Raw genomic sequence first — 26,489 nt, forward strand, 5'->3', positions numbered from 1 at the left:
GCTACACCCTTAGTATATTCTCAGTTCTTACTCACTGAGTGACTGGATGGATTGGTGGATGGAAGGATGGATGGGTAGGTGGGTGGGTGGGTGGGTGGGTGGATGGATGGATGACTTGTGATTTGCCAAGAAGAGGACCCTGGTAACAGAAATAAAGTAACATTGGAGATAGGGGGCTTGAGATTTTTGTTCTTTTATGTCAGCAAAACATGAAAGTAAGAGACTAGAAGAGTCTCTGGGAAATTGGATGCACTTGTTTGCTTAGAGTTTTAAAATGTCATCCTTGATATTGGCATGTTTCTAGTGGAAAACTTTTGATGTTTCATTCGTTGAGGCTAATATCTTGCAAAATCACTTCCTGTTCAGGATAGAAAGCTCGAAAGCCCCATTTAGAAAGTTCCAACGTTCACCAGGTTCCTTAGGATTAACTGTTTCCAAAACTCTGTTGGTAATAAGAAAATCGCTAATGTACTCGACTGTTCTAGACAACGGAAAGACAATTCTCAGACAAGATTTATTTTAAGAAGACACTTTTCGTAGAGATCAGACAATAGTCCTCATGACTAATGTGGTAAGACAAAGGGTATTTGCTGTTTACCCCAACCTCTTGTCCTGCCATACCTTTCCTCTCCACCCTTTGTTCCTGAGATTGTCAAATTCATAAACTTACTAAGGGCTGACTATCCTCTGGAGAATAGCTGGACACTCAGCAAACTCACAATGGACAGATTTAGAAGCCATGCTAACTAATAGGAAATATACTTGATTGAAAATGAGAGTTTTTCATTTGCAAATGGGTTCACTTTCTTAGAGTAACTACTGGGGAAAATGTCATGCAAACAAAATTAATCTCTGGAGTGCCCTTTTCCCGTGTGTGTGTGTGTGTGTGTGTGTGTGTGTGTGTGTGTGTGTGTGTGTGATCTTCTCCTTCCAGAGAAGTACCAGAGGTATCATGGTCCCTGGGTCTCACCTTATAGAAAAAAAAAAAGTGATTTGATAAAATAATTTACATGAAAGTACCAGTGTCCTAATGTGATTGTATTTTCAAAGGGACCTCAAGAGAATAACACTGTTTGACCCTGCAGCAGGCTTTCTACTTCATTTCAAAGGCTTTGGGCAAAAGATTGGGAAGTATGTATGAATAGAGAATTCCTGGGTCCCCTCCAGCCATACCAACTATGCTGCCATCGCTGTCACAGTAAGCCCCCCTACTCTTACTCCTGGATTTATTCACTCCTTGCACCAGATTATACATCAAAAGTTGCTTTGTAACCCTTCATCTAATATTGAATTTTCTTCTCTTAAAAAATGCAAGGGAAAACCGCTGATGGGTGACTTTTAGGGGGTATGGATCTCTGTTGGTATTATTCTTCAATAAATATTGAGCATCTATTATGTGTCCCATGCTAGGGCTTGGAACTTAGCAAACTATGTTTAGCATTTTATTTCCTTGAATCCTCACAACAAAATTAAGGCTAGTTTTATCCCTATTTTACGCTCTTCCGGTTTCGGGCTCCTTTTCAGGTTTGGAGGTGTAGTACATTTTGCAACCTAGTGAATAATGACAGGCAATGACCACTGAAGACATTAAGTGGTCAGTTGTTTTATTAGAATAAAGGCGATTTCCTTCCAAACATGGGCATATTTTTATTCCCAATGTGATTCTTCTATGCCATCCTTTGTATTCTTTGCTGCTTCTTTTACATTGGGTGATCTACTATGAAGGAAACTGGACAGATATTTGCGTTGATATCAGTAAATGTAATTGGGCTTTCGACTTGAGTCTTAGCTGGATTCATCAAAAGACAGTTTCTGTTGTGGCGCCCCTGGGAGCGGGCTTCTTAGAATTAGCAAATACAAACACAGGACATACAGGTAACTTTGAATGTCATATAAACAACAAATACTTTTCTAGTGTAAGTATGTCCAATGAAATATTTGTATTTTATCTAACAATTCCACCTGGTACAGGACTAATCCATCTTCAAGAAAGAGCCTTAGCTGATGAAAAGGAGATTGTTTCCTAATTATGGTGTTTATATCCCAGGTCTGTATCCTGCCCAGATCTGTAATGAAGTCATGACAGAGTCCAGAGAGCATGAAGGTGGGAGCCTTGCTGGGGGGAAGAAAAAAGCTTTTGCACTCACAGAATGTAATCCAAAAAAGGGGGCAGAAGTTTCTGCCTGCAGCTCACATCAGAACAGCTTTGGCATCTTGGGCTGCACCCTGTGTAGGTGGTGGTGCTTGGTAAGAGATCCAAGAATCACGGTTGCCCATTGGAAGTACCCACCAAGGAGACTTCCAAGGAAAGTCTGGGGCCTTAAGGAAAGCAGTGGTATCCTGTAAGAGATTGCAGTGTCTGAAAAGCTCATGCTTCTTGATTTGATTCAGCATAAAGTAACAGTAAAGGAACATCATGAAAAATAGGCCAGGATTCTTTTGTTTAGAGTTCGGAGATATCTCCTGAGAAATGGCAGCGAAAAGAGTGCTTGGATGGTCTAAAGCAGGCACAGCTGACAAATGCAGGGGTCGAGGACCCAGAGGGTAACAGAGCACAGGATCACTGCCGTGTGTGTTTGTGTCTGTTGGCTTGAGATGAAGGCTCGCTGGGATCATAGTGTGACACTTCCCTGGAAATACAACCAGGTCAAGAGAGCCCCACATGACACATAAAATAAACAAAAAAATGACTCAAGTTTCCACTTATCAGCTTTTCATATCTTGTAGCTTTTTGCTCACTTTGGAGCAAGATTTGAGAGTAGGATGGCTGTTGGAGGACTTTTTCTGTGCATGATTCAGTGTTTTGTTCTTTCTTGTATTAGAGGACTATCCTTTTTTCAAACTCGATTTCTTACATTTAAATGTTGATGATAGAAATAATAAAGTCATTGTAAATAAATCTAATCTGGTGATTATGAACATTTCCACAAATCAGTGAAACCATCCACCGATATTTACCAAACTTTTATTATAAAGTATCAGCTAATACAAGAATCGAAAACATGTGGTTCTGACTCTGAAGACATTAAAATTTCCCTGGGAGTATAATAAACATTATAAGCAGGCACCACCTATCCTGGCCTGCACAGAACAGGCCTGGTTTGCACTTGATATCCTGAAAAAATTATTAATACTGCTTTATTTCACTCTCAAGTATCCTAGTATGAATGATATTTTGTCATGCTGACTATAAAGCTTTTTTATTTAAGTGGTAAGAGTTACCCAGGCATATTTTGGAGAAGTTCAGAGAAAATAGCTAACTTGTGGATCAAAAGGTTCGGATAGGCTTCTTGGAGGTAGGGCTTAAGGCAGACCTTGATGGAGCAGGCATGTGAAAATCTAAGAGAAAAAAAAGGGAACAAGTATGGAAATTTTTCAAAAAAATTAAAGAAAGAATGGCCGTGTGATGCAGCAATTCCACTTCTGTGTGTCTGTCCAAAGGAGAGTCTAGAGGGGGTAGTGTTTACCTTATGTCGAAGAGATGTCTGCACTTCCATGCTCACTGCAGCATGACTTTCAAGAGCCAAGGCCTGGAAACAACCTACATGTCTATCCACAGATGAATGGATAAAGAAAGTGTGGTATATATGTATATATACATACATACATACATACATACATACAATGGAATACTATGTGGCTATAAAAAGAACGAAATTGTGCCATTTGTGACAAGATGGATGGATCTTGAGGGCATTACATTAAGTGAAATAAGTCAGACAGAGAAAGACAAATACTGTATGATCTCACTTATATGTGGAATTTAAAACAAAAACAAAACAAACACCTCATAGGAAGGGAGATCAGACTTGTGTTACCAGAGGCAGGGGTCGGGGGTGGGAGAATTGGATGAAGATGGTCAAAGGTACAGACTTCACATTATAAAATAAATAAGTCCTGGGGATGTAATGTGCAGCCTGATGACTAGTTAATAGTGCTGTATGGTATATTTGAAAGTTGTTAAGAGAATAGATCTTAAAAATTCTCATCACAAGGGGAAAAAACATTTTTTCTTCTTCTTCTCCTCCTCCTCCTCCTCTTTCTCCTTCCTCTTCCCTTTCTTCTTCTTCTTCTTCTTTTCTTTTTCTTTCTCTTCTCTCTCTCTCTCTCTCTCTCTCTCTCTCTCTCTCTCTCTCTCTCTCCCCCCCGCTCTCTCTCTCTCTCTGGTATCCATATGATAAAATGGATATTAACTAAACTTGTAATCATTTCTCAATGTATGTAAGTCAAGTCATTATGTTGTAGACCCTAAATTGATACAGTGCTGTATGTCAATTATATCTCAATGAAACTTAAAAGAAAAAATAAAATTAAAAAAAGAGAGAGGAAAAGGAAGCTCGGGTAGTGATAACAGGGTGAGAACCTTTGATAATGAAAGACTGCTTTAAGAGAAATAGTCAGAGCAGTCTCTAGAGACAGGATGGAAACCATAGTTTTGGCTACATGAAGGTGAGTTGGGAACGCACATTAAGAGATTTGAACTTTATCCTTGAGATAATAGAAAACTACTGAAAATGTTTTGGGCAACGAGGTGATGTACTAAAACACTGACCCTTTCTTTTCTCAGGCACTTAGGCCTAACAGACTTAGGAGAAGTGTTAGGGGCAGGCTGCCCTCGGAATTACCAGGAGTACGAGTGCAAGTCCTTTCAAGATTCTCCTGGAAAGTCTTCCATGATGACCGCATTTTCACCACTTCTTTATGAAGACTTCCCGCGTCCTCTTTCCTGTAGACATGATCCTTGTGGTCCCGAGGCAATGTAAATAAAGACAGAGATAGTTACGTTGGCAGAGTATATACTGACCTCCTGCTGTGGCTTGCAGTGTGGAAGATAAATTAAGAATTAATTTCTTATGTTTTGGATAAAAACCTGATACAAATATGCGATCTAATTTTTTTTCCTACATTACAATGAGGTGTCTTATGTTCATTTAGGAGACCGCAGTCTTTGAAAATGGGAAGCTATTAAAGATTTCAATCAGGGAAGAGATGAGATGGAATCAGTGAGCTATGGAAAGTATTATCTGGTAGTATCGGTTGCCTGGTTTAGAAACAGTCAACTTAGCATTGGGTGAATTGGGGGCATTGATTTGAGAGAGAGACAGAGAGAGAGAGAGAGAAACAAAGAAAGCAATTAACTAAATACTGGCAGTGGTGGGCTAGAAAAGTCTGTTTCAGTCCAATACCGGAACAAATAGGGAACGTGAAGCAAGAACAGCGGTTTTAAGTAAGACAGATGTCACAGGTTTATATGAAACTTTAATGCACAATGTTACATTTGAAGCTCGTAACTCAGTGGGGAGAAACAGAACACATTCCGCTGAAGAAGAAACTGTGGGAGAGATCGTAGTGATTTGGTGAAGGACACGGTCAGAGTTACTAAGGGCGAGTCGGGTCTGGGACTCAGGTCTGTCCTGACTCTACTCCAGTGGCCTTTCCACCACACTGAACTCCCTGCCTCTTTCTTGGATGCTTATCTTTGCTCCCTGCCTCTTTCTTGGATGCTTATCTTTGTTCCCTGCTGCTGGTTCTGATGTGCTTAGTGATTAAGCAACAACAGGAAGTCACAACAGGCTGGTATGAAGACGCTCCCAAAAGCTGTTCAGGCTGTCAGGTTTCTATTGTTTTTTCCCTGAGAGTTTTATAGATGCACCAACCCTTTGGTCAGCCAGGCTAAAATAAGAATGCAGCCTGAGCTTAAGTTTCATTTCACTTCAGATACATCACAGTCACTTCCTAACAAGAAATGATCCCATTTCACCAGTTGATCATTATCTGTGGCAAGTGAAATCCAAGGCTTTATGCTCAGAGGTCCGTTACTGGCTTAAATAGGAAGGTGGCATGTTCCTTGAATCTTGGCTGTAGGTTTTTAAAAGACTAAACTCAGTCTTTAAAAAAATCCTTTCTCAATAAGACAATTGAAAACTAAAGTCCTAAACTGTGCTAGTTTACTTTAAAAGAATGCCAGTTCTTAGAAGTGCCCATAGAACATGTAAGTTCGATTGGTAAAATGAAGTTTCAGAGAAATTTAATTGACGGCAAACTTTAGCCAGAAAGATATTGACTTTGGAAGCTTTTCCTCAGCTTCACATCTCACTGAGCTCAGGTAGCTCCATAATTTGGAGCTTTGTTTCTGATGGTGCCAGCCACAGCCCAGCACCACCAGCACCACCCGAGGCTTGTTAGAAATGCAGACTCTCCTCCACTGAGGGGTAGTAGGTGCTCAGTAGTTATTCAGTGAATTAACATGTTCTTGGGGGTCAGTGCTTTTCCACAGACTGGTCTTTCTGCTTCTTAACTCGCAGCTCTTCCAACCCCACTCCTCTATCAATCTGATGAAAATCCACTTACATTTAGTCTGCGGTCAGGTGTTGTCGCTTGAGAAGTCCTCCCTCCCTGGTCCACAGGGATTTGTGCTCTGTATTAGCACTGTTTCAGCATCTATTGCCATCATTGATATTTATTCTCTTGTGGTACGTGAACTGCTTGCTTGCATATTTATGTAAGGGAACTAGGAATTTACCCGTAATGAAATAAAATCCCTGGTCTTTAGGATTGGCAGGGGGGTGGGAGGAGGACTCTAACTAAGGGGGTAGGATTCCCCTAACATTTTCATTATGAGATGCGGGCGACCCATCTTCAGCCTATGGTCTCCCATAGTCTGCCTCCACCTGAAGTCATGTGTCCCCTCAGTACTCTCTCAATTCTTGAAGTTCAGAGTCAAAAGAAGAGGCAAGATTTCCTAGCTATGTGATCGATCTTCCAACTCATGTTTCTGTCTTAAAATCTACCAAGTCGTCACCAGATGATTGATACTGGGAACGATCCATCTGTTCTCTTCCCCTCGCACCTTCTGCCGTGTTCACCGCATCACAGGCATATATGGTCTTACGCTATAGCTCAAAGGACAACCCTATCAGAAACCTGCATAGGATGTGTAACATCCACACAAGAGGTTCACGAGCTGTATTACTATTTCCACCCTAGAGTGCAAGCTCCCTAAAAGCACAGGATATATCTTTTTATCTTTATATCCCATTTTCCAGCTCCGTGCCTGACATATGACAAGGAGGGTGGCATTTTCCTTGAATCTTGGGTGTAGGTTTTTAAAAGACTAAACTTGGAAGTTAATATTTATTTACTGAGTGATTTTTTTTTTCCAGTTGTGATAAAAAACGTCATAAAGGTAAGGACAGTGCTACAGGATTGGTGTAATAGGCTGATTACATAATTATCATCCAAATTCGGTCCAAATTTCAGAGTGCTAGAATGATAAACCCGACGGTACAGACCTCACCTGGGACCGTCTCAGGCACACTGGGATGTACGATCATTCTAGGTATAAAGCTCAGCGGTGTTGTCCTACAAACCAAACCTCAAACTGGGATGAAATGCTATGGGCACAGCAAGGTCACTTGAGCTGTCATCAAATGCTTCTCCTTGGCCTCTTTCCTTAGTCACAGAACTCTGTCCCTTGATTGTCTCCTCTGCCTTGAGTCACCAGAAATCCCACCTCCAGTTATTTGTTTAAAAGTTCAACTATTGTGTGAATTCCAGGCAGCCTCTTGACTCCCCGATTATCTAGATTTTTCCCTCAAGCTCCACCATTTTACCTTTCCTGGAACTCCTTCTGCTGCTCTAAATTTTAATTAATATAATTCCACACTTGTCTCTATCATTCTTCATTTCTCTCCTCCCCTTCTCAGCCTCCTGGCTTTGTTTGTTTTTTGCTTTTACACATTTCTCTTCTTCTGAGACTTAAGTCTAAACCTATCAGTTATCTATTGTTCTGTTTCCTGTTTGTTAATCTCTGACCCTTCATGACTTAGATTTGACAAAGTCCCCTGATTAACAAGGGAAATGCACAAGTCACAGTAAAAGGGATACACAGAAGTCAGATACACGTGGGGATTTGTCTGTTTGTCACACCAGTTCTGTCCAGCTCCAGGAGAAAATGGGTGTTACTGAAAGTGTGTTCGGTTACACAATACAAGAGAAAACTTTTCTTACAAGTATTACATTTCTTTAACAGAAATTAAAGAAATTATCTTCTCTACACACAAAAAGTCCTTGGTGAATTCTTGTTAGAAGGAGAACACATTTGGGTTTTAGAGCAGGGCAGAATTCTCTTTGATTTGCAGGTACTGGAGAAAAGTAAACATGAAGGAGGTGGCATCTCTCTGGAAGGGGTTCAATTCTTCCTATTACTAAAATACTCCTGAAACATAGAAAACTGCATGTATATTTACATATGACCAAATAGTGGGCCCATCCAGGATGTCTCTTTAGACCAATTATGGGTAAAATAATTTACTTTCGGGCTCTGACATTCGGCTATGCCATTTATTTTTAAGCAATGGGTAAAATGCCTATGTGATAATAATAGTTGATAGCAAACTAAAATCACTAGACATAAAAATCTCAAATGATTTTGACTCTAACTAAGCTTATTTTTCTTTATGCTGAACTACAGGAGTATAGGAGAGAGGGAAGAAGAGTTTCTGAAGTATTTTGGTGGGAGGTTACAGAATAAGACCTGGGAAAGTGAAAAACAGCCACAAAGTTAAGAGAGCAGTGGTATCATGTTTATAATACAGGCTTGAATATATTTCCTGTAAAGGAAATAATAAAAGTCAGAGCATTAGAAACGTGCACCACTCTCCCTAGAAAATGTTTCTCGGAGGTATTTTTCTTAGAAGAGAGAATCTTTTTTTGGTTCTGATGAAAATCCTGGAGAAGCCACGGAAACAGGAAACAGAGTTCAATCCGAGGAAAACTCAGGAAAGAAAAGCCAATTTCTGAAAATGTGGCTCCCTTTAAAGATTCTAAAACAGAATGGAAAAGCAACAATCATAAAAAAGCTGGCAGAGAGGTCGGTTAACGAGAATGTGGTGTGTCAGTGCCTGACTGGGCCCCCTTTGAGCTTTTGGGCTTTTTCTACCTTGTCACACAAATTCTCCCCTAAAAATATGCCCTCTACCCAAACATTCTTTTTTATGCTATTTAAAAGAAGTTCAGAATCAAGTTTATAGAAATTCACCGGAAGTTACTTAGCCTGGAATAGCAGAGATCTGGACAAATTTTGAGTTCTAGGACATTTTAGACACACATAAAGAATTTGGAAAAGCCTTGACCTTTTCCTACCGTGGCTTTCCGTGAACAGAAAGAGGGTAATAATTTCTCCTATTTCTCTCTTTGGCTAAACACATTTGTCAGAGTGGGTGAATTTGTTGTCAGCACATTCTTAGGCATACTGACTTCTCTGTAGCATCAGATCTGAGAGACGATCGGGCTGGTTGAATGATCGTTACCCATTATATCGGGCCCAGGAGTCGAACCTCCCTGGTGGGGAGCCTTTGGAGACTTCAGAGTAGGCTGAGGAATTGCTGGAGCTACACCCATACTGATACGTTAGGAGGATTTTGGAATTGTGCTGCTGCCAGCTTGGGTAGGGCGATAGGGACACGTCTCAGCGGCCACCTGACTTCAGTGCTCACCTTGATAACCTTCACTGCAGTGCCCAGTGGGCAGGGTGAGGTCACGTGGAATACTTGCCTCTGGAGCTCTAACCCCCAGTTCCAACATTTCCTTTGCGTTCACCTGCCGCACAATAAGATAATGAAGACCGTATTCCATCTCACCTGGATGGTTGCCCCTCCTAGAGAGGCTGTAAATCACCTTGAGAAAAGAAAGAAGGAAAGGACAGTCTCTTACAGCCCCTACTTCCTGTACTGGTGGTGGGTGTCAGTCACATGGTTCTCTGGATGTTCATCTCTTTCTTGTCCATTTTCCTGTATCTTATCAGTTAGAAAGCTTGTAGGATGAAGCCTCCGGCCACTACAAAGAGCTGAGGGGACAAATGGAGCTGAAAACAGCCTGGTTCCACTTGCCCCATAATGTTTGCAAACATGGGGCTGATTCACCTGGAGGACAGTGTCGTTTTCTTTGCACAACGGTACCACAGAGTCCCACAGCGTCATGGCAGAGGCATTTGGGGTTCCATGAGACTGAGCACCGCTGATTCTACGGCGGAGGCTTAAGATACCTCCCGCTGAAGGCAAGCCTTCCCGCCTCCTTTTTCTGGCCCATCAGTGTAGTCGTACACCATAGGAAAGGCCAGCTGGGCATCCCGTTACAGTTTGAAGATGGTAACTTTATTGGCCACGTGTCCTGTTCTGTGAGGTTGGTAGCATGCCCTTTGTTCTTTAGTAATGCTTAGGTCGCCTATGCTGTTTGTTCTTGTTGTGATTGTTATGTAGTTTCCTTCCACTAGAGCATTAATCCTCCTCCTTCGACCACTTTCTCTAGAGATGATGAATCGACTTTGAAGGGTTCTCTGAGCTCAGTTTGAATTCCTGAAGAAGACAGAAATCAGAATTGTGAGATGATATCTAGTGGTGATAAGTGTACTTGACTTTCCACAACCATCCTGGTTGAACAGAAACTGTGTCCCTGGGCTGAAATAAAAGACCCTTTTATGGCCCCCAGCAACTTCTAGCTGGGCCACCTAAGTCATGATGGTGATTTGTGAATGTACACTTTTACCCAAAGAAAAGCCTTAATACCAGCAAGCACGTGGTCACCATAAACACACTATGACACTTTCAGGAGATTCTGACTGAAGTGGAGACAAAGAATCAAAATCTTGATGTCACAGAGTTGCCCTGCTATTCCTCTTTTTTAAATAGCTATTTATGAAGCACCTGAATAAAACATGGGGGAGGGGACTGAAAAGTGAACACACATTTTTCTCCTCTTGAAAAGTTACTTCTCTAGCTGAGTGGTTGGCGCCATCGCCCCCGGGGACACTAAACCCCCGTGTTGTTGGTGACTGCACTTGACACGAAAGGGTGTTGGCTCCTGGTTTCCCCTCAGTTTCTGCATCATGGGCAGAAAGCTGTGTGGGGACAGTGGAAATGGAACTATGGCTATAGGCACATCTGCTAAATGGGAAGTTTAAAGGCATGTACTCCTATGCGACTGGGTTTTTACTGTGACTTTAAAGACGCACTCTTTTTCATCCTTATTGATCTGAAACGCTGAAACATCCAAAAATGACAACTTAGAAACTGCAAGGTGGAGTGTGTGTGTGTGTGTGTGTGTGTGTGTGTGTGTGTGTGTCTGTGTGGTGGGGGGGGATGGAGATGGAGGGAGAGCCTGGGGATGGCGCTGGGCGGTGAAAGTTCCGGAATTTACTTGTTTCTTCGTGTTCTGAATGAGGATTTGTAAACTGTAAAGGCACACACCCAATTTTTAATAAAGTGGACAAGGCTTCCTATTTGATCAAGGAAAGAGGGTGATTAAATATTATGAGGATTCTTGGAAAGAATTTCATTTATACATGGGAACCATGTGGAAGGAACCATGATAAGTGCTCAATGTTAACTATTGTTCTTTAGAAGAACCGTTGTGGAGATACCATTATAAACTGTTTTACAGAAGGGGAAACGAAATTTTTAACCCAAGGTCATGCATGGACTCACTCCAGAGCTCATTGTCTTAACACATATATGCCTCTTTAAATGATTAAGTTAATCTATTTACGTGGGAAAGGGTACTATGCATCTTTCTCCCAGATTTGGGGCCATAATTTGTCTCTCGTCTCTTCTTTGCCAGCTTTGTGGGTAGGTGTGTCCTGCTGGGCTGTTAGCCCCAGAATTATCTAGTTCCCAGGACTGGGCTTCTGCTTTGACTCCTGTTTTCAGTGGGCCTAACGGCTGAGCCCCTGTTCAGGGCCTGTGTCTCTTCTACTCCTGAACAGGCCTGATGACACCTCATTGGGAATCTAATTCATCTTGATGAACTGAAAGATAGCGATTTATCCCCAAATCATTGATACTGGCTATTGTCATGAGACTCTATTCAATGCTTTGGACCTCAACTAGCCAACCCAGCTAGTTGTACCTTATCTGGTAGGTGGGTCTGGAATTGTAGCTGTGGCATCTAGTTATGGGGCCTGAGTGTAAGCATCTGACCACTACACGCCTTCTCTGTAGCTAAACCTGTGCGTTAACCTGATGAGATAAAAATCATTTGATTATAAATGACTTTTTTCATGTTGAAATCATATATGATATATAGGATTATATATACATTAGGGATTTATGTAATTTTTAATGATGTCTGTAACTTAACTATGACTTTCATTTCAGAATAATAAAAGGGTGCTAAGAAACATTTGCAATGAAAAACAGGCATTGGTAAGGTTAAGACCAGCAAGATGGTGAGAAGAGTAAATAAAGCTTTTAATTAGACTTCAGTTCAGATTCTGGTTCGAGGTGAGAAATGATTGGAATCAAGTTACTTGAGTCTCAATTTCTTTATAAAATGGAGATAGTAACTATAAGCTAATTCTGGGCTATTATGAATATTAAATGTTAGTATAGGTAAAGCTCTTGGCCCTACATACAATAAATGCTGAAAACGGTTAGCTCTTATGATCATTATTAAAATAGGGATGATATATACCTCATAAGGTTATAAATATTAAGCAAGATACTATACAAAGTGCCTAGTTAACAGATGTCCAGAAAATATCATATTTCATTTAATACTAAATTCAGAATAAAATAGCAAGGCAGAAATTAAACATTCATAATAAGTCTTTAGTTATTCTGTTTATTTCACGTAGGACACTCAGTAGACATCAACCAGGGCACTTGAAAGTCAATTCAATTAGGAATCGTTTTAGTCCTTCATCAATTATTTCAATTGTTCTAGTCTCAAATACATTCTTCTCTTCTATAAACTTCTGAAAGAGATGAATACCTCCACCTACACCAAAATAATGTGCTTTGCTGGCCAAAAGCACCCGCCCATTTTTATCTAACAATCTAAGGAATGTTTGGTGCAAAGTACCATAATAATCTGTGTTGTAAATAGTTTCTGAGGTAAGAATGAGATCATATTTTTCGAACCGTTTTTCATTGCTTAGTATAACCTTACAAAACTCAGACCACTCTCCAGAAAAGAACCGGCATTTATAGATTTCTTGTGCTACTTTTGATCTCCTGTATCTTTTCACATCTGGTTCGCTTCCATCATTTTCTTCATCTTCCAACGTGGAGTTGGCTACTACATTAGGTAAGGTTACTTCATCAATCACCATACTGTTATAATCTTGAAAATGAATTTCTTTGGCCCCTCCCTTGAGTGCAAGTATACCGAGCAACCCTGATCCACAGCCAAGATCCAAAACTTTTTTCCCAGCAAATTTCAGTTTGGCCTTTGTGAAATACGCCAGGAGATCAAAGGTACATTCCCAGATTTTTAAGCCTCCTTCATAAACACCGGGAATCAGATCAGAGTGAGAAGAAAAGCTTCTTGCAACTATGTTTTCTCCAGGGAAGTTCTCTTTCAACAATATGGTTTTCACTACTGATATGTTATGCTGGAGACCTGGTAATGTTTCTATGACTTTATTTTCTAACACTTTCTTTAAATCTTTAGGCATCGCATGCTCTTTGGCAACTCTCAGGCAAGGCTGTTTTTCGTGAGGCTCCGAGTTACTTGAACTGTTAGCTGTATCGAGTGAGTTATCTGTGTGTTGAGAGGGAGCTGCATTTCCCGCTGACTTGTGTTCCCACAAGGGATCCTGAGGCAAGTCAGAATGTTCTGGAGTACAGTTTTTGTCCCCGTGTTTACCTTTTTGATGTTCTGAGACTGAAGACTCTTTTGAGGAATTCAGGGTCAAAACTCCACCTCCAAGGGGTGTTAATTCATTTTCCAGACCGTCTTCTATCGTAAAATTAAATTGAAAGGTCATCCTCTCATTCAATGTATACAATCCTTAAATTCAAAGGAAGATTCCTCAGCTTCTAGATAGAATCGATGACACACACATACAGCTGTGTCAATTATTCAAGTAGTTTCATTCTGGTCAATTTTTCTTTAGGTTTTTATACACAGTTACAAATATTTACAGATGTTTTCAAATGACTTTTTAGAGGCCTTTGCTTTTCCTTCAATTTAGCTCTGGAGAAAAAAAAGAAAATTGTTATTAAAATGCAAAATGACACATGTCCTTAAAATGTAGTATTAAACAGGACAATCCCTCCCCCCCTTACAGCCGCTTTTTCTATAAAAGCTGTTAGGGAGCGGGAGATAAAGAGTTTTGGAAAAAACACACACACGCTTCAGAGTTCAAAAGTCGGAGAAGTGAATAAAGCTTAAAACCAAATAAAAGCACAGCAGCAGCAACAACTAGAAAAAACATCAAGTCCAAAATTTTCGGGCAGGAAATGACAAGCCTAGCTAGTGTGTGTCTGTCACCTGTCACTTCAAGTAACAGGAGTTCAAGATTTTATTTTGGTAAATGAATAGCCCTATAAAAATGTGCATGGATAAGCTTTGGTGTAAGCGCATCCAAATGACCTCACTACACTTGGAGACCAGCAGCCCTACGCGTATGGGAGTGGGGTAAATTTTGGAGTAATTAGTGAAGTTTGGTTTGGTGGCAGAGCAAACACAAACTAAGGGCACGGAGCCGATTGGAGAGGCCGTAGAAAGCGGAAGCAACTTTTTTTGAGACTCTTCTTTTTATCTAACGTGCTAGGCAAATCTGGCCGCTGGGGTCTTTATTCCCATTACACAAGATGTACAAAGTAGGGTCACACAGTTAGGTGGATAGGAACCTGTCCCACCGCGATGCGGACCCTGGAGTCATTTCCGGCAGCAGCTCAAACCCGACCCCAGATGTGCAAACTCAAAGCCCCCTGGGACGGAGGTAGCAAATCGGGGGACTGGCCCTCACCTCCCCAAAGCGCCTCACTGTAACGTTTACAGCGGTCCAAACCTAGGGATGCTCGCAGCCCTGCAAGTTCCGAGCTCACCGCGCTGGGAAACCCGAGGTCACACGCCCGATCCTCCGGACAGAGAGCGCGCACCAGCGAGTCGAGTCCTCCAGGGGCCAGACATGCCTGGCTTTCCCCAGGCGCGTGGGGCCCGCGCTCACCGAGGAACGCAGCCCGCTTTCTCTCTATGGTTTGGACGCCGGCGGGGAGCTCGCAAAGCCTGCCGGGACAGTGGCGTTTCCGGTTGTGGCTGTGGCGGGACTGTTTTGAAGCTGAACTCCGGGGCGAAAGCATGTCTCAGGAACGCGCCGTCCCGGCGAGCGCGGTTCCCCTGGAGGAGTTAAGTAGCTGGTCGGAGGAGCTGTGCCGCCGGGAGCTGCCGTCCGTCCTGCCGCGGCTCCTCATATCCTTCACGGACTGTCACTTACTTGCTTCTAGCGAGGGGGTGTGTGGCGGGTCTCTCACTTTTCTTCCTCGGCCTCGCCACCCCCACCGCCGGGCCGTGTCGTAGTCCTGCGGCCTGAACCCTCTCCTTTCTTTATTGGTGAGCCAGGTAGACGAGCGAAGGGATGGAGGGCGAGCGGGAACCGTGGGTGCCGAGGTCCAAGCCCTGCCTGGCTCGGGCACCGCAAGGGTCCCAGAGGCGTTCTGCCCCATGATTGGCACTGGATGCGGCGTTTTCTTGCATTCCTCTGTGCCTTTCAGTTTTTCTGTACTCGTTACCGGCAATTAAGTGTCAGTACTTTTGCACGGGCAGAGCGGGGGAGGCGAGGGCTCAGACCTGAGCCGTAAGAGCTGGGTGAGGTAGAGAGAGGGAGACCCTCCGAGCTATCAGCCTCTCTAATGTGGGTGGTGGATATGAGTCATACCGTCCCCAGTATTGTGCAGATAAATTAAAGGACGCATTTCCACCATGTGCCAAGTCTGAAAGATGTTAAAAATGTTCTCCTACCCTTTCTTTTCCCTTTATTGCTGCTTAGGAGTTACTAACTTTTGCTCTTGGTTCCGTCTCTGGGCTTGAGCTAATGCCTCTGTTGTCCCGCTGCAGACCATTCTCTAGTGGTCTGGTGCCCTTGTGGCTGTAAATGTGCCTGGAGTCCCAGCCTTTCACGTTAAAAGGTGTTTTGTGGTTTTGTTTTTTTTTTTTTTTTTTTTACGTCTTTGAGCTCACCTTCTACATAAAACTACACTTAAAGGAAAAAAAATGACCTTCCCTTGAGAAAGTCTCAACACTGCACAAATAATTTTTACAGTTAAAGCCTAAAACAAATGTTATCATCACATAAATCATTTACATAGGCATTAGCAAAAACCCACTAGGTACCAAAGCTGTTTTTTCAGTCCTTGTGCAGATATGGAATTGCCGTCCTCAAAGGTTTTGACTTGGGACACAAAATAGCGATCTTCAAAAACATTTACTGGGTCCCTATTATGTATCAGGCAGGGTGGTAGGTTTTGGGGGAACAAAGGTAAAGAACATGGTTCCTCTTCTTCCCCTCAGACTTATAGGGGGACCTCAGTAATTGGAAGTCAACTTTCCCATCTCGTTTTGCATCTCAAGTTAACTTTCGAAACAATCCAAACCTATTCTTTCCCCAATTTCTTCATCTAAATAAATGGTTTCACAAGCCACACTTGATAGAATCCTCTCTCTCTCTCTCTCTCTCTCTCTCTCTCTCTCTCTCTCTCTCTCTCTCTCTCTCTCTCTCTCTCTCTCTCTCTCATACAATCAGCCAAATCTGTTGTATCTGACTGCAAGCTTTATCTTGAATCCATCCACTTACCTTCATCCCCACTTGTTACTATATTCCAAACCCCTGTCACCTCTCATCTGGTCTGTTAATAGTTTCCTTGTTTCTATTCATGTTCTCTTAAAATCCATTCTCCAAATAAAGTTCAGAGTGAAAAACAGACCATGTCGCTTCCTTTTTGAACCACCCCCCAGTGGCTCCTTATCAAATGAGGAGTAAAATTTAAACGTACCTTCAAGCTTCCTGTGGTCCAAGCCTTGGTCTCTTCTCCCACCTAGCTCACAACACTCCATCCACAAAGACAAGCTCACCGGCCTCCACGTCTTCATGCTTGCTGATCCCTCAGCCTACTTTGTTCTCCTCCCAGCCTTTTGTACAGCTCATTATGCAGGTCTTGGCTCATGTCACCGCAGCTGGCCCTTTTCAGAGCCCTCAGTTTTAGGTAGTTCCCCCCAAACCCAGTCTGTAACACTTCTGTCACGTTGCCCTGCTCATGTTCCTAAAGAGTACTTTATCATTAATAGAACTTGTTTGCTTTGGTCATTTTTCACTGCCTCACAACACTGTAAAGTTCAGTCTAGTTACCCCAGCACCTAGAACAGTGCCTGGCACATACTAAGCATTGAATAAAGGGCTGAGAAAAGTGTGTTTTTAAAATGCCTGGAAGTCTCATCAAGCGAGTTTTCTTTTTAGCATTTAGTAGTATTTTATCTTCAACATTTTTCAACAAATTAAAGTTTGCAATAAACCCACAGTCCCTTCACTGAAATGTAATTCTTTTCATGTGTTGCATTTTACCTATTATTTTCCAGTCCTTACATGTCTTCATAATCATAATTTATGTTATAATTTTGGAAGAGGCTAGAATTTTTTGGCCTTTGCTGAAATTTTTCCATAAGGCAAATTCTGCCAGACTCAAATAAGTTAATGACTATATCGCGTTTTGAATGCTGCTGCAAAAAGTATATATGCAACACTAAGATTTCAGAAGAAAAATCAGTTCTTATTAGTGTGAATGGGGTTATGGGTTATTCGTTTTTCTTGTTGACACATTCTTTAATGATTCTTACACTGTTTTTACAGTATACCATTTCTAACAATTCCTGATGGCATACAGACATATACCGTGTTTCCGTGAAAATAAGCCCCAGTTAAGATTGTCAGCTAGATGGACACATTTAATACGTTATGATAATGTTCCAGAAGAAGATGACATGACTGTATTTGAATAAATGTAGATTGTTGTACATGAAAAAATAAGACATCCCCTGAAAATATGCCCTAATGCGTCTTTTGGAGCAAAAATTAATATAAGACCCGGTCTTATTTTCGGGGAAATACGGTAGTGTATAATGTGATTACTGTTAGGAAATTTATTGTCAACATATTTTGTAAGCTCCTGCTATGTGCAGAAGAGTTTTAGTCTGATAGGGTTGGTTAGAACGGTATGCAGGTAATGTGAAAAGATAGAAAGTGGTGAGTGGCTTAGGATGGGTACAGGTAAAGTACCATAGAAATGTGGAGGAGGGAGACATTGCTTTCCTGGATTTCCTACAGCCCAGAAATCCAAGGCTGATTATAGCAGATTTCTCATCTGTTTACAATGTTTCATGATTACACATTAGCTTCAAAAGGCATGTTTGTCCCTGAGCAATTTTGAAAATATTTCCTTAAAGTCTTTTCATAATATTGTTTGTTTACCTAATAAACATTAACTTTTTAAAAGCAAAATAAAGCCAGTAATTTGAGTCTAATTACAATCTCTTATGGATCATTGTTTAAACTTCAAGAAGGATCCTTTTTTAAAGTTATTCTCACCAGTGAATATCCTATTACTGGGATACCAGTATCTTCCTTAATCGTTTTACTCCATGTATCAACATTCCGACAATTGGATCGAGCATATCCGTAAGTAAAATGTTAATTGTCTGATTTACTTTGCTGCCATTAAGGCCTCAGTCAGGCTTCTTTCAATAGTTTCCTGGTCACTTCAAATCGAATCTTTTCCGATCATAGTGTTACAGCCTCTGCAACCTTCAGTTACTTAAAATGCCCTAGTTCCTTCTAATTACTTGAAGTTTTAAATTCCATTTTCGATAGATAACAAACGTGTTCTGTTTAATAATGTATGTGTGAGCACAATACTAGTTGTTAAACGGTGGTTGCACCTGTATAAGATGTCATTTGTAGCTACTTAAGCTTCAGCCTCTAGCATGTTTAGTATCATTTAGAAAATACTTCCTAGGTTGCAAAAAGCTGATTGTTTAGGTGGTGACAAGTCTGTCATTTGGAAAAAGTTGACTTTCTGACTTTGTCTTTTTTGCTCTTACTTGATGTGAATTACGTAGTAGAGGAGGTGGAGTTTAGACTGTAGAGTTCACGCACCGTTTGCGTTAGCTCATTCTATTTATGTTCCACTTGGTTGTGGTATGTTTGTTTATAATTTTGAATCTGTGTTGCTTGTTGGGGGTCTAATTATTTTTAAGTAATAGAATTTTTTTATCCTGAGTATGAATTACACATATTCATTATAAAAAATGTAAAACATGCAGAAAAACCCGAAAATAAAACATCCATTGATCTGAAATGGTTAAGGTTTTATAATGAACATTCTCACCTCATTTCTCTGTATTCCTGCCAGACTGTTATTTTTTGTATGTTCATGTTTATATTTATTAAAATTGGGATACTATTTGGGGACCTTTTTTGTTTAACCGTAAAGTTCTGTGAACCTTTTTTCATGGTTTTAAATAATCTTTAATAATCATTTCAATGAGCACAGATCCTATTCAGTAAATGTACCTGCACCCCTTAACTGGTCATCAATCGCTGGACATATTTCCCATTTTGCTGCTGTTATTTCAGTTACTTAATAGTTTCTCTACATAGAATATAGCGTTTGACATTGCGCAATGCTTTGTGTTGGTGGTGCTTACACGTTCTCACATTTGGAAAGAGCAGTGACCTTGTTGGCTGGCATGACTTAATATTCCTACAAAATGTGTTATCATTTTCCTTTATAGAAATTCTGAAAATTATCGTAGAAATGTTTTTACCTCATATGAACCACCTGACATTGGAACAGACTTTCTTTTCCCAAGTGCTGCCAAAGGTATAGTGCTATTATTATCTTAATGTACAGGTTCTAAAGGCTGTTAAAATCTAACTTTAATTTTAGATCATTCTTAATTATGGTGTTTTTTTTTTAATGTGTCAAACATATTTGAAATACAAATAAAGTAGTAAAAAATAGATCTCATGCTAAGAATATGGTGGTGTAAGAGTAATCATTAGGTGATTAAAAACTTACATTTTCAGATAGTATATGCATCCTTTACTAATTGAATTTAAATTATTTCTGGTTAATTTTAGGTACTCTTGTATTTTAAACATATTAAATGAAAATTTGGGATGGGTGATAAAGTTAGCAAGTCCCTTTGTTGTGTCTTCTCTATATAGTTTATTAATAATTGTTAAGTTACATTGTCTGGAAATATGGACCCAAGATGTACTAAAGAAGTCTTAGAATAAAACAGGCTGGAATATTGATAAAACTCAAATAATAATGCAAAATATTACATTTACAGACTACATTTTTACTTTTTAGATATATAGAATACTTTTTCTCTGAAAAGCAGTCTTTTTTTTTTTTTTTTGATTGAGAGAAGTAATGGTACTTCAGTGCCAAAATGAAACAATTTATGATAACTTATTCTCTTATTGGCATGGATTTCTTCTAAGTTTAGCTTTGGAGCAGATAATCATCAGAATTCATTTTATATTTACTTGATTATGCTCTATCTGAAAAGTTTCTTAGAATTTGTTCTTGACCCCAGAAAAAGGTCCAGGTGCTGTATAGATAAAAACAGCAGGCCTGTGGGAAACAATATCGTCCATAATTGCCTTGTGTTGTTGACTCTGCTTATTCTACCAATATTTCAAGTGTTTAGAAAGATCCTGGTATTAAGATCTTAAGGTGGCTAACTTTTCACAAAAGAAACTTAGTTCTGAGGTCACATACTATGCCTCTAACCCAGGAACTGTATTTTGAGTTGGTTGAAAAGGGGAACCGGTTAGGATAGAAGTGAATAGGCGATTCAGCACAAATTCATTTCCACTACCAGAAATTACCCTTGTAATTGTCCATCTGGATGTTGATTGGTGAAAACCATCATTTTTTATTATGACGGTCATCTTTTATTAAGCACTTAGGTTTGTTACGTCACCAAAAAATGAACTTTGAATGATTTTTTTTTTGAATGATTTTTTTTGATTGATGGTATTAAATAGATTTCAACCACAAAATGGAAAATACTTCCATTTCTGTCTGAGGCCTTATTTTTTTAAGAGATTGTATTGTAGAATTACTATATATATAATATATGAACATATATTATATATATATATATATACATTTAAAACTTTGTAGGTGAAATTGTTAAGCTAGACAATGATATCCCAAGGGTGTCACTATGCAAAGTAAAAATCATCTGATTTTTTTAGAAGATATCTTTCCTTTTCTAGTAATTTCTATTTATATTATATTTTGATTCTAGTGATTTCTGTTCATATTATTCCTATTTATAAGCTGCTTTGTTTTTAGACTGTGAAACTATTTGATGACATGATGTATGAGTTAACCAGTCAAGCCAGAGAACTATCAAGCCAAAACTTAGAAATCCAGACCACTCTAAGGAATATTTTACAAGTAAGTCGAATGTATTAGTACAGGAGAGAGAGAGGGAGCTTAACGAGTGTAAGAATTTTAGTACTGATGTTAATTAGCCTTGTGTTCTTTATGTAGTGGCCCAATGCTAGAATTAAGTTTATAGAATTACAGAGAAGGATGCAGAAACATAAATTCTGAATTTGTTACACCGTTTCATGTAGAATAAACATGAAAACTCTTAAAGGAAGACAAGTAATTGAGATAGTATGCCTTACCTGTAACTTCACAGCATATGTCAATGCCTTCCATATATATTCCTTGATATGTGTGTTAGGATTCCAACTTTTTTTTTAACCAATGGCTAACCAGTTGCTCCAATATTCGTACTTCTGATAGACTGAAGTTCTGTGAAAGTAGGAACAGGGCGTCCATTTCGTCCACTGCTGTATCCCTAGCCCCCAAATACTATCTGACACTTTTTAGGTGTACCAAACATGTATTCTGAATGGAACTTCTTTCCTTTTTTACAGACAATAGTGCAGGTTGTGGGAGCTCTTACAGGATGTGTTCAGCATGTCTGTGCCACACAGGAATCCATCATTCTAGAAAATATTCATAGTCTCCCCTCCTCAGTCCTGCATGTCATCAAAAGTACCTTTGAACATTGTAAGGTGAGTAATGGGTCTAAGCACCCTTTAAATGGCCTGGAATCCATGGGCAAAGGAGCTGAGTAAAACTGTATCTAAGATTTTACATTTTAGGGACGGCTGGGTAGCTCATTTGGTTAGACTGCGGTGCTGATAACACCACGGTTTATGGCTCAATCCCCACATGGGCCACTGTGAGCTGCGCCCTCCTTAAAAAACAAAATCAAAAGATTGTACATTTAGCCTGTGTTACTGGAATAGACTTTGCCATAGAACTAAGAGCATGTATGTAAATATTTTTAAATAAGTGGTTATAAGGAAGTGGTAAACATTGGGCTTTTGTTTGTTTGATCTTGTCTCCTGACTATAAAGAAAGAAGTGATATGGATTTGTGTCGAGTCACAGGGATCCCGAAATAGTTCTGTCACGGCATTGGTGAATCAGATGAATTCCTTAATAATTAGGTGCCTATAAAGGGACTTGAACCCTTATTTAGTTCATCTCTGCATTCCTGAGGCAGCTTATGGCACAAAAGCTGGCCTAGGATTTGCGGGTAACAGACAGCTTTGATCCTGCTATTTATTGGGTGAATGAAAATTGCTTCTCTTGGTGAAAGGGCGCTAAAATGTCATTCACCTGACTTGATGTTATATATCGCCCTCTTAGTTCCATATTTGCAAGGTCTTGAGAGTCAGAAATCATTTGCATGCTTGCATTTCTTGAAGTACATTGTATATAATAGATGTTCACTAAACATTTGTTTAATGAATGAATATGTGATTTAGTGCACTACATTCAATATATAATCTCTAATAGTATGAATTAAAGTAAACTTGGCTTTTGAGCTTTTTATGATTTGCTTTTTCTCTCATTTTTATTTATTTGTGAGCAGAATAGTGAATCTGTGTATTCTGGGCACTTACACATCGTTTCAGACCTTCTCCAGGCTCTTTTCAAGGAGGCCTATTCTCTTCAAAAACAGCTAATGGAACTGCTGGGTATGGTCTGCATGGACCCTTTAGTAGATGAGAATGATGACATTTTGAATATGGTAATGGGTGAGTGAAGAAAACTTGCTACTTAGTCTATGACATGTGTTGACTACATTGTATATCAGTTAAAAGTATTGAACTCAACATTGTTTTTAATGATTCATGATATTATACTCATTATGCATAAAAAGTAAATCCTACCAGATAAATTTTTCATCTTTTAAATTTTAGAATTTAAAATTTGATGCCTTACCGTTCGATCTGTATATTCAGTTAATGTTCATAGTAGATAATTTACCTACAATGATTAACAAGGAAAGATATGCAACTTTACACCCTCTAAAGTAGTTCAGATTCAGAGGCAGTAGCTTTAAGAGTTTTTAAACTATAATTCATAGTAAGAAATGCAGTTTTCATTCCTTCTCATAACACATATAATTACATATGCATGTGTATGATTGTGAACGTGTGTGTATATTCCGGGGGTGCCAAAAAAATGTACACACATTTTAAGAGATGTTATCTATGCTCAAGCAGTAATTCTCCATAATCAGAAGTGTCTGGATGCTAATGGATAACCGCCTTGAGCACCTCTTGTAATTGTAGAAGTCAAACGTGACTTCATCTTTTGTTATTGGTATATATTGAGTATTATAGTTTTTATACAGTTTTTTCCTTTCTTAAAATGTGTATACTTTTTTTGGCATCCTTTGTATACACACACGTCTATTTAGTATATGTGAAATAATATCCGTTTTACGTGTGGTAAACTGTTATATTCTATGTAATTCTTGAAGAATTGACATCACTAGCTAAGGGTTATGACTCACAGTTTGAAAAGCAATACTCTAATGTATGAGGGCAAAGATTGCATTCATAACTTCAGTACAAAGCGAGTAAATTGATTTTGTGCAGTGTATGAGGTACCCTTTGCTCTGTAACCACCCCCAAACCTATGCGATTAGAGTAACTACTGTCTTCTTTCTTTATGATTCTGTGAGTCAGCAGTTCAGGCTGGGCCCCGCTGGGAAAGCTTTCTCTGGGCCACGTGGCGCAGGTGGCTCACGCGTGGATATGTGGTCACTGACCACACTCCCCTCTGTTTTGGAAGCAGCAGAAGCACGGAACCAGCCTTATGGAGCGTGTCACCCAGCAGGCTGGCCCTGGCTCAGTCAGCTGATGGTGGCCGCAGAGTTTCTAAGCAGCAGGAGAGGATAAGCCCCTAAAGACAAGCACTTTTCAAAGTCTGCGCTTGCATGACGTTTCTTATTGTCCTGTTGGTCAAAGCAAGTCATATGGCCAAGGCCAGGGTCCATGTGGAAGGGGCTGCCCAAGAGTGACACAGAAAGGGGAGTTGTGGCCATTTTTACAAGTAATCTACCACAGACAGAGTAGAAGGCTTATGTGAGAACTGTGCAAATTAGTCTTAATTCTTCCTTGTTAGGTTTTCTTTCCCTAGGTTCGTTTTGTCATTTTAGGTTAGAATTATATCTGTAGAATATTTCAGTTATACTAGAGCACAACTTTATTCCGCTAAACATTTTAGTTTTATTCAGGTCATAGGGTAGATATAAACTCCAGAAGTTGATTTCCATAATTTATAAAAACCTTAAAAGTATTACACTTTATTTATTAATTATTTTGACACATTTTTTCAAATTGCATTACCTGTTTTAACAAATGTCAAATTGTTCAGTAGATACTTTTAAATACAGGAGAAATTTGTGACATTTGAATGTTTTAAGAGTTCTGTTATCTTTCTTTGTAGTTATTCATTCATTGTTGGATATCTGCTCTGTTATTTCCAGTATGGACCATGCATTTCATGCCAATACTTGGAAATTTATAATTAAGTAAGTTTTTTTTGTTTTTGTTTTTTCTTTTTGTGATATATTTTCCACATCCAAAATCTTAATTAGTCATAAGTTTTCTTAGACTGCATTGAAAACGTTTTGTGTAGGTGTATATGGTGTTCACTGGCCCTGCTGTCTGATAATCCAGAGAGCCTACGAGTAGCTCCCAAAGCAGACTGGACCTCTGCCTCCAGAATTAAAATAATAATAATAAAGTTCCAAATAGCTATTACTTCTGAAATAATGGACTGTGGCCAGACTAAACCTTAACCACTTGCCTGCTGCTACTGTTTGTTTAACCGACTATCAAGGATCCTATTTCCAGGCTTAGATAAATTAGTAATTACAGTTACAGCTGAATATAATCCCTTCATATATGCTTTTGAGTTGTTCAAGTTCATTCCATTTGTAAAGTACCTTTACCTGGCGCATTCTGAGGGGTTACTCAGGAGAGTGCCCGTAGTGCCATCACCTCCTTAGGTGCGGGAGGACTACAGGTGAGGTATAGACATGGTAAGACCTCTGCCTGACACACACGCATAAAGCATTAAAGGTCACTGTGATGCTGTCAGGTCTTCGGTGCCTTTCTTGCACCACAAGGTCACTAGGTTGCCCACTAGCGAAAGAGCAGTGGTTACAAGTGTCATTTCAGAGCTGTGCTGCACATGCTAGTGTCCATTCTGAAGTAACTTACCCCTTGGGCAATTTGGTGAACTTCTGTGAACCTTAGTTTGCTCATCGGAAAATAGGAGAGGGAAGTTCCAGTGGCACCTTTTGGTGGGGTTGTGGTGAGTGGAGTTTATCGATGTGACGTGCTTAGAACTGTGTGGCACGTAGTGGGTTCCCAGCCACTTAGCAGTGTCACCATTGTCAGCAAACCCCTTGCACTCAGCCCTCCCCGTCCATGTTCTACGCAGCACTCAGACTGGTACCTTAAAAATGCAAATCAGATCATGTCCCTTGACAGCTTAAAATCCATCCCATTTTACTAAGAGTAGCAGCCTGGTCTCTGGGCTGTGCTCTCTTCACCAGCCCGTCTCCACTGCCCTCTCCCTGCTTAGTTCCTCAAACATACCAAACTCCTGTCCCCGCCCCTTTCCATGGCTGTTCCGTCTGCTGGGACGCACCTCCCCTGTCCGTCCTCTGCACCTTGTTCTCAGATGAAGTGCCACATCTTTCTGGTAGCATTCTTTGATATCCTTACCCTATAAGTTAGATTAGATCTTTCTGTGGCAACACCCTGGACTTTTATCACAGCCAATATTAATTACTAATTGACGTTCTGTCTCGTGCTGGACCACAGTTCCCATGCAGACAGCACAGAGAGTGTCTTTTTATTCCCCTCTCTATCCCCAGAGCCTAGCAGAGTGACTGGCCCATAGTAAGAGTTCAATTAATATTTTATACGGAGGAATTAAAAATTAGTAAAGTTGGTACATCTTAATTATGTCATGTCTAGTATGTATGCATTGTGATTTTTTTTACATGTTGCTTCAAGTCATATTTTTATTGTCCTAAGTTACTTGATGTGTTACTTGTGGTGATTGTATCCTTTTCTTTTTATTCCTGTAGGCAGAGTCTGAAGCACCAATCAGTTATAAAGAGTCAGCTGAAACACAAAGATATAATCACTAACTTGTGTGAAAACATTCTTGTTTCCTTCCAATCTTGTTTACAGTTCGCTGAGCAGGTGACCCAGTCAGATACCCAGGTAAATATGGTCTAACAGCACTTGGAACAATGGCTCTTATTTCCTTTGAGATTTCTACTGAATTCCATTTGACT

General features: G+C 40.0%; 2 protein-coding genes across 9 annotated transcripts in view; one reads left to right on the forward strand and one right to left on the reverse strand.

Moving 5' to 3' along the window:
- Positions 1–12,612: 12,612 nt before the first annotated feature.
- Positions 12,613–14,957, reverse strand: METTL18 (methyltransferase like 18). Of its 3 annotated transcripts, none has more exons than XM_033092344.1 (2): positions 14,832–14,957; positions 12,613–13,974 (listed from the first exon to the last, which is right to left on the reverse strand). In XM_033092344.1, the coding sequence occupies exon 2, from the start codon at positions 13,763–13,765 to the stop codon at positions 12,647–12,649; it is 1,119 nt and encodes a 372-aa protein (XP_032948235.1). In that variant the 5' UTR covers positions 13,766–13,974; positions 14,832–14,957; the 3' UTR covers positions 12,613–12,646. The 3 variants fall into 3 exon arrangements, with proteins under 3 accessions (XP_032948235.1, XP_032948236.1, XP_032948234.1); XM_033092345.1 differs by having other exon boundaries at positions 14,795–14,922; XM_033092343.1 differs by having other exon boundaries at positions 14,753–14,891.
- Positions 14,956–26,489, forward strand: part of FIRRM (FIGNL1 interacting regulator of recombination and mitosis) — a 36,336-nt gene continuing 24,802 nt past the window's right edge. For 5 of the 6 annotated variants that reach the window (XR_004421525.1, XR_004421526.1, XM_033092334.1 and 2 more), the window contains exons 1-8: positions 14,956–15,195; positions 18,412–18,451; positions 19,567–19,655; positions 21,147–21,251; positions 21,743–21,883; positions 22,752–22,917; positions 24,620–24,704; positions 26,277–26,415. Coding sequence is in view for 4 of the 6 variants with exons in the window: in XM_033092334.1 (XP_032948225.1) it covers positions 14,980–15,195; positions 18,412–18,451; positions 19,567–19,655; positions 21,147–21,251; positions 21,743–21,883; positions 22,752–22,917; positions 24,620–24,704; positions 26,277–26,415 (981 nt within the window). In the remaining 2 variants the exon portion in view is untranslated. Of the gene's footprint in view, positions 15,196–18,411; positions 18,452–19,566; positions 19,656–21,146; positions 21,252–21,742; positions 21,884–22,751; positions 22,918–24,619; positions 24,705–26,276; positions 26,416–26,489 lie in introns of those variants that run through there. The other variant, XM_033092337.1, reaches the window with a different exon arrangement.

Source organism: Rhinolophus ferrumequinum, chromosome 22 (genome assembly GCF_004115265.2).
Source record: "Rhinolophus ferrumequinum isolate MPI-CBG mRhiFer1 chromosome 22, mRhiFer1_v1.p, whole genome shotgun sequence".
Classification (NCBI taxonomy): Eukaryota; Metazoa; Chordata; class Mammalia; order Chiroptera; family Rhinolophidae; genus Rhinolophus; species Rhinolophus ferrumequinum.

What these genes read in the sequence shown, in the direction of transcription:
- METTL18 (XM_033092344.1), bottom strand. Translation starts at nt 13,765, where the DNA reads ATGACCTTTCAATTTAATTTTACGATAGAAGACGGTCTGGAAAATGAA.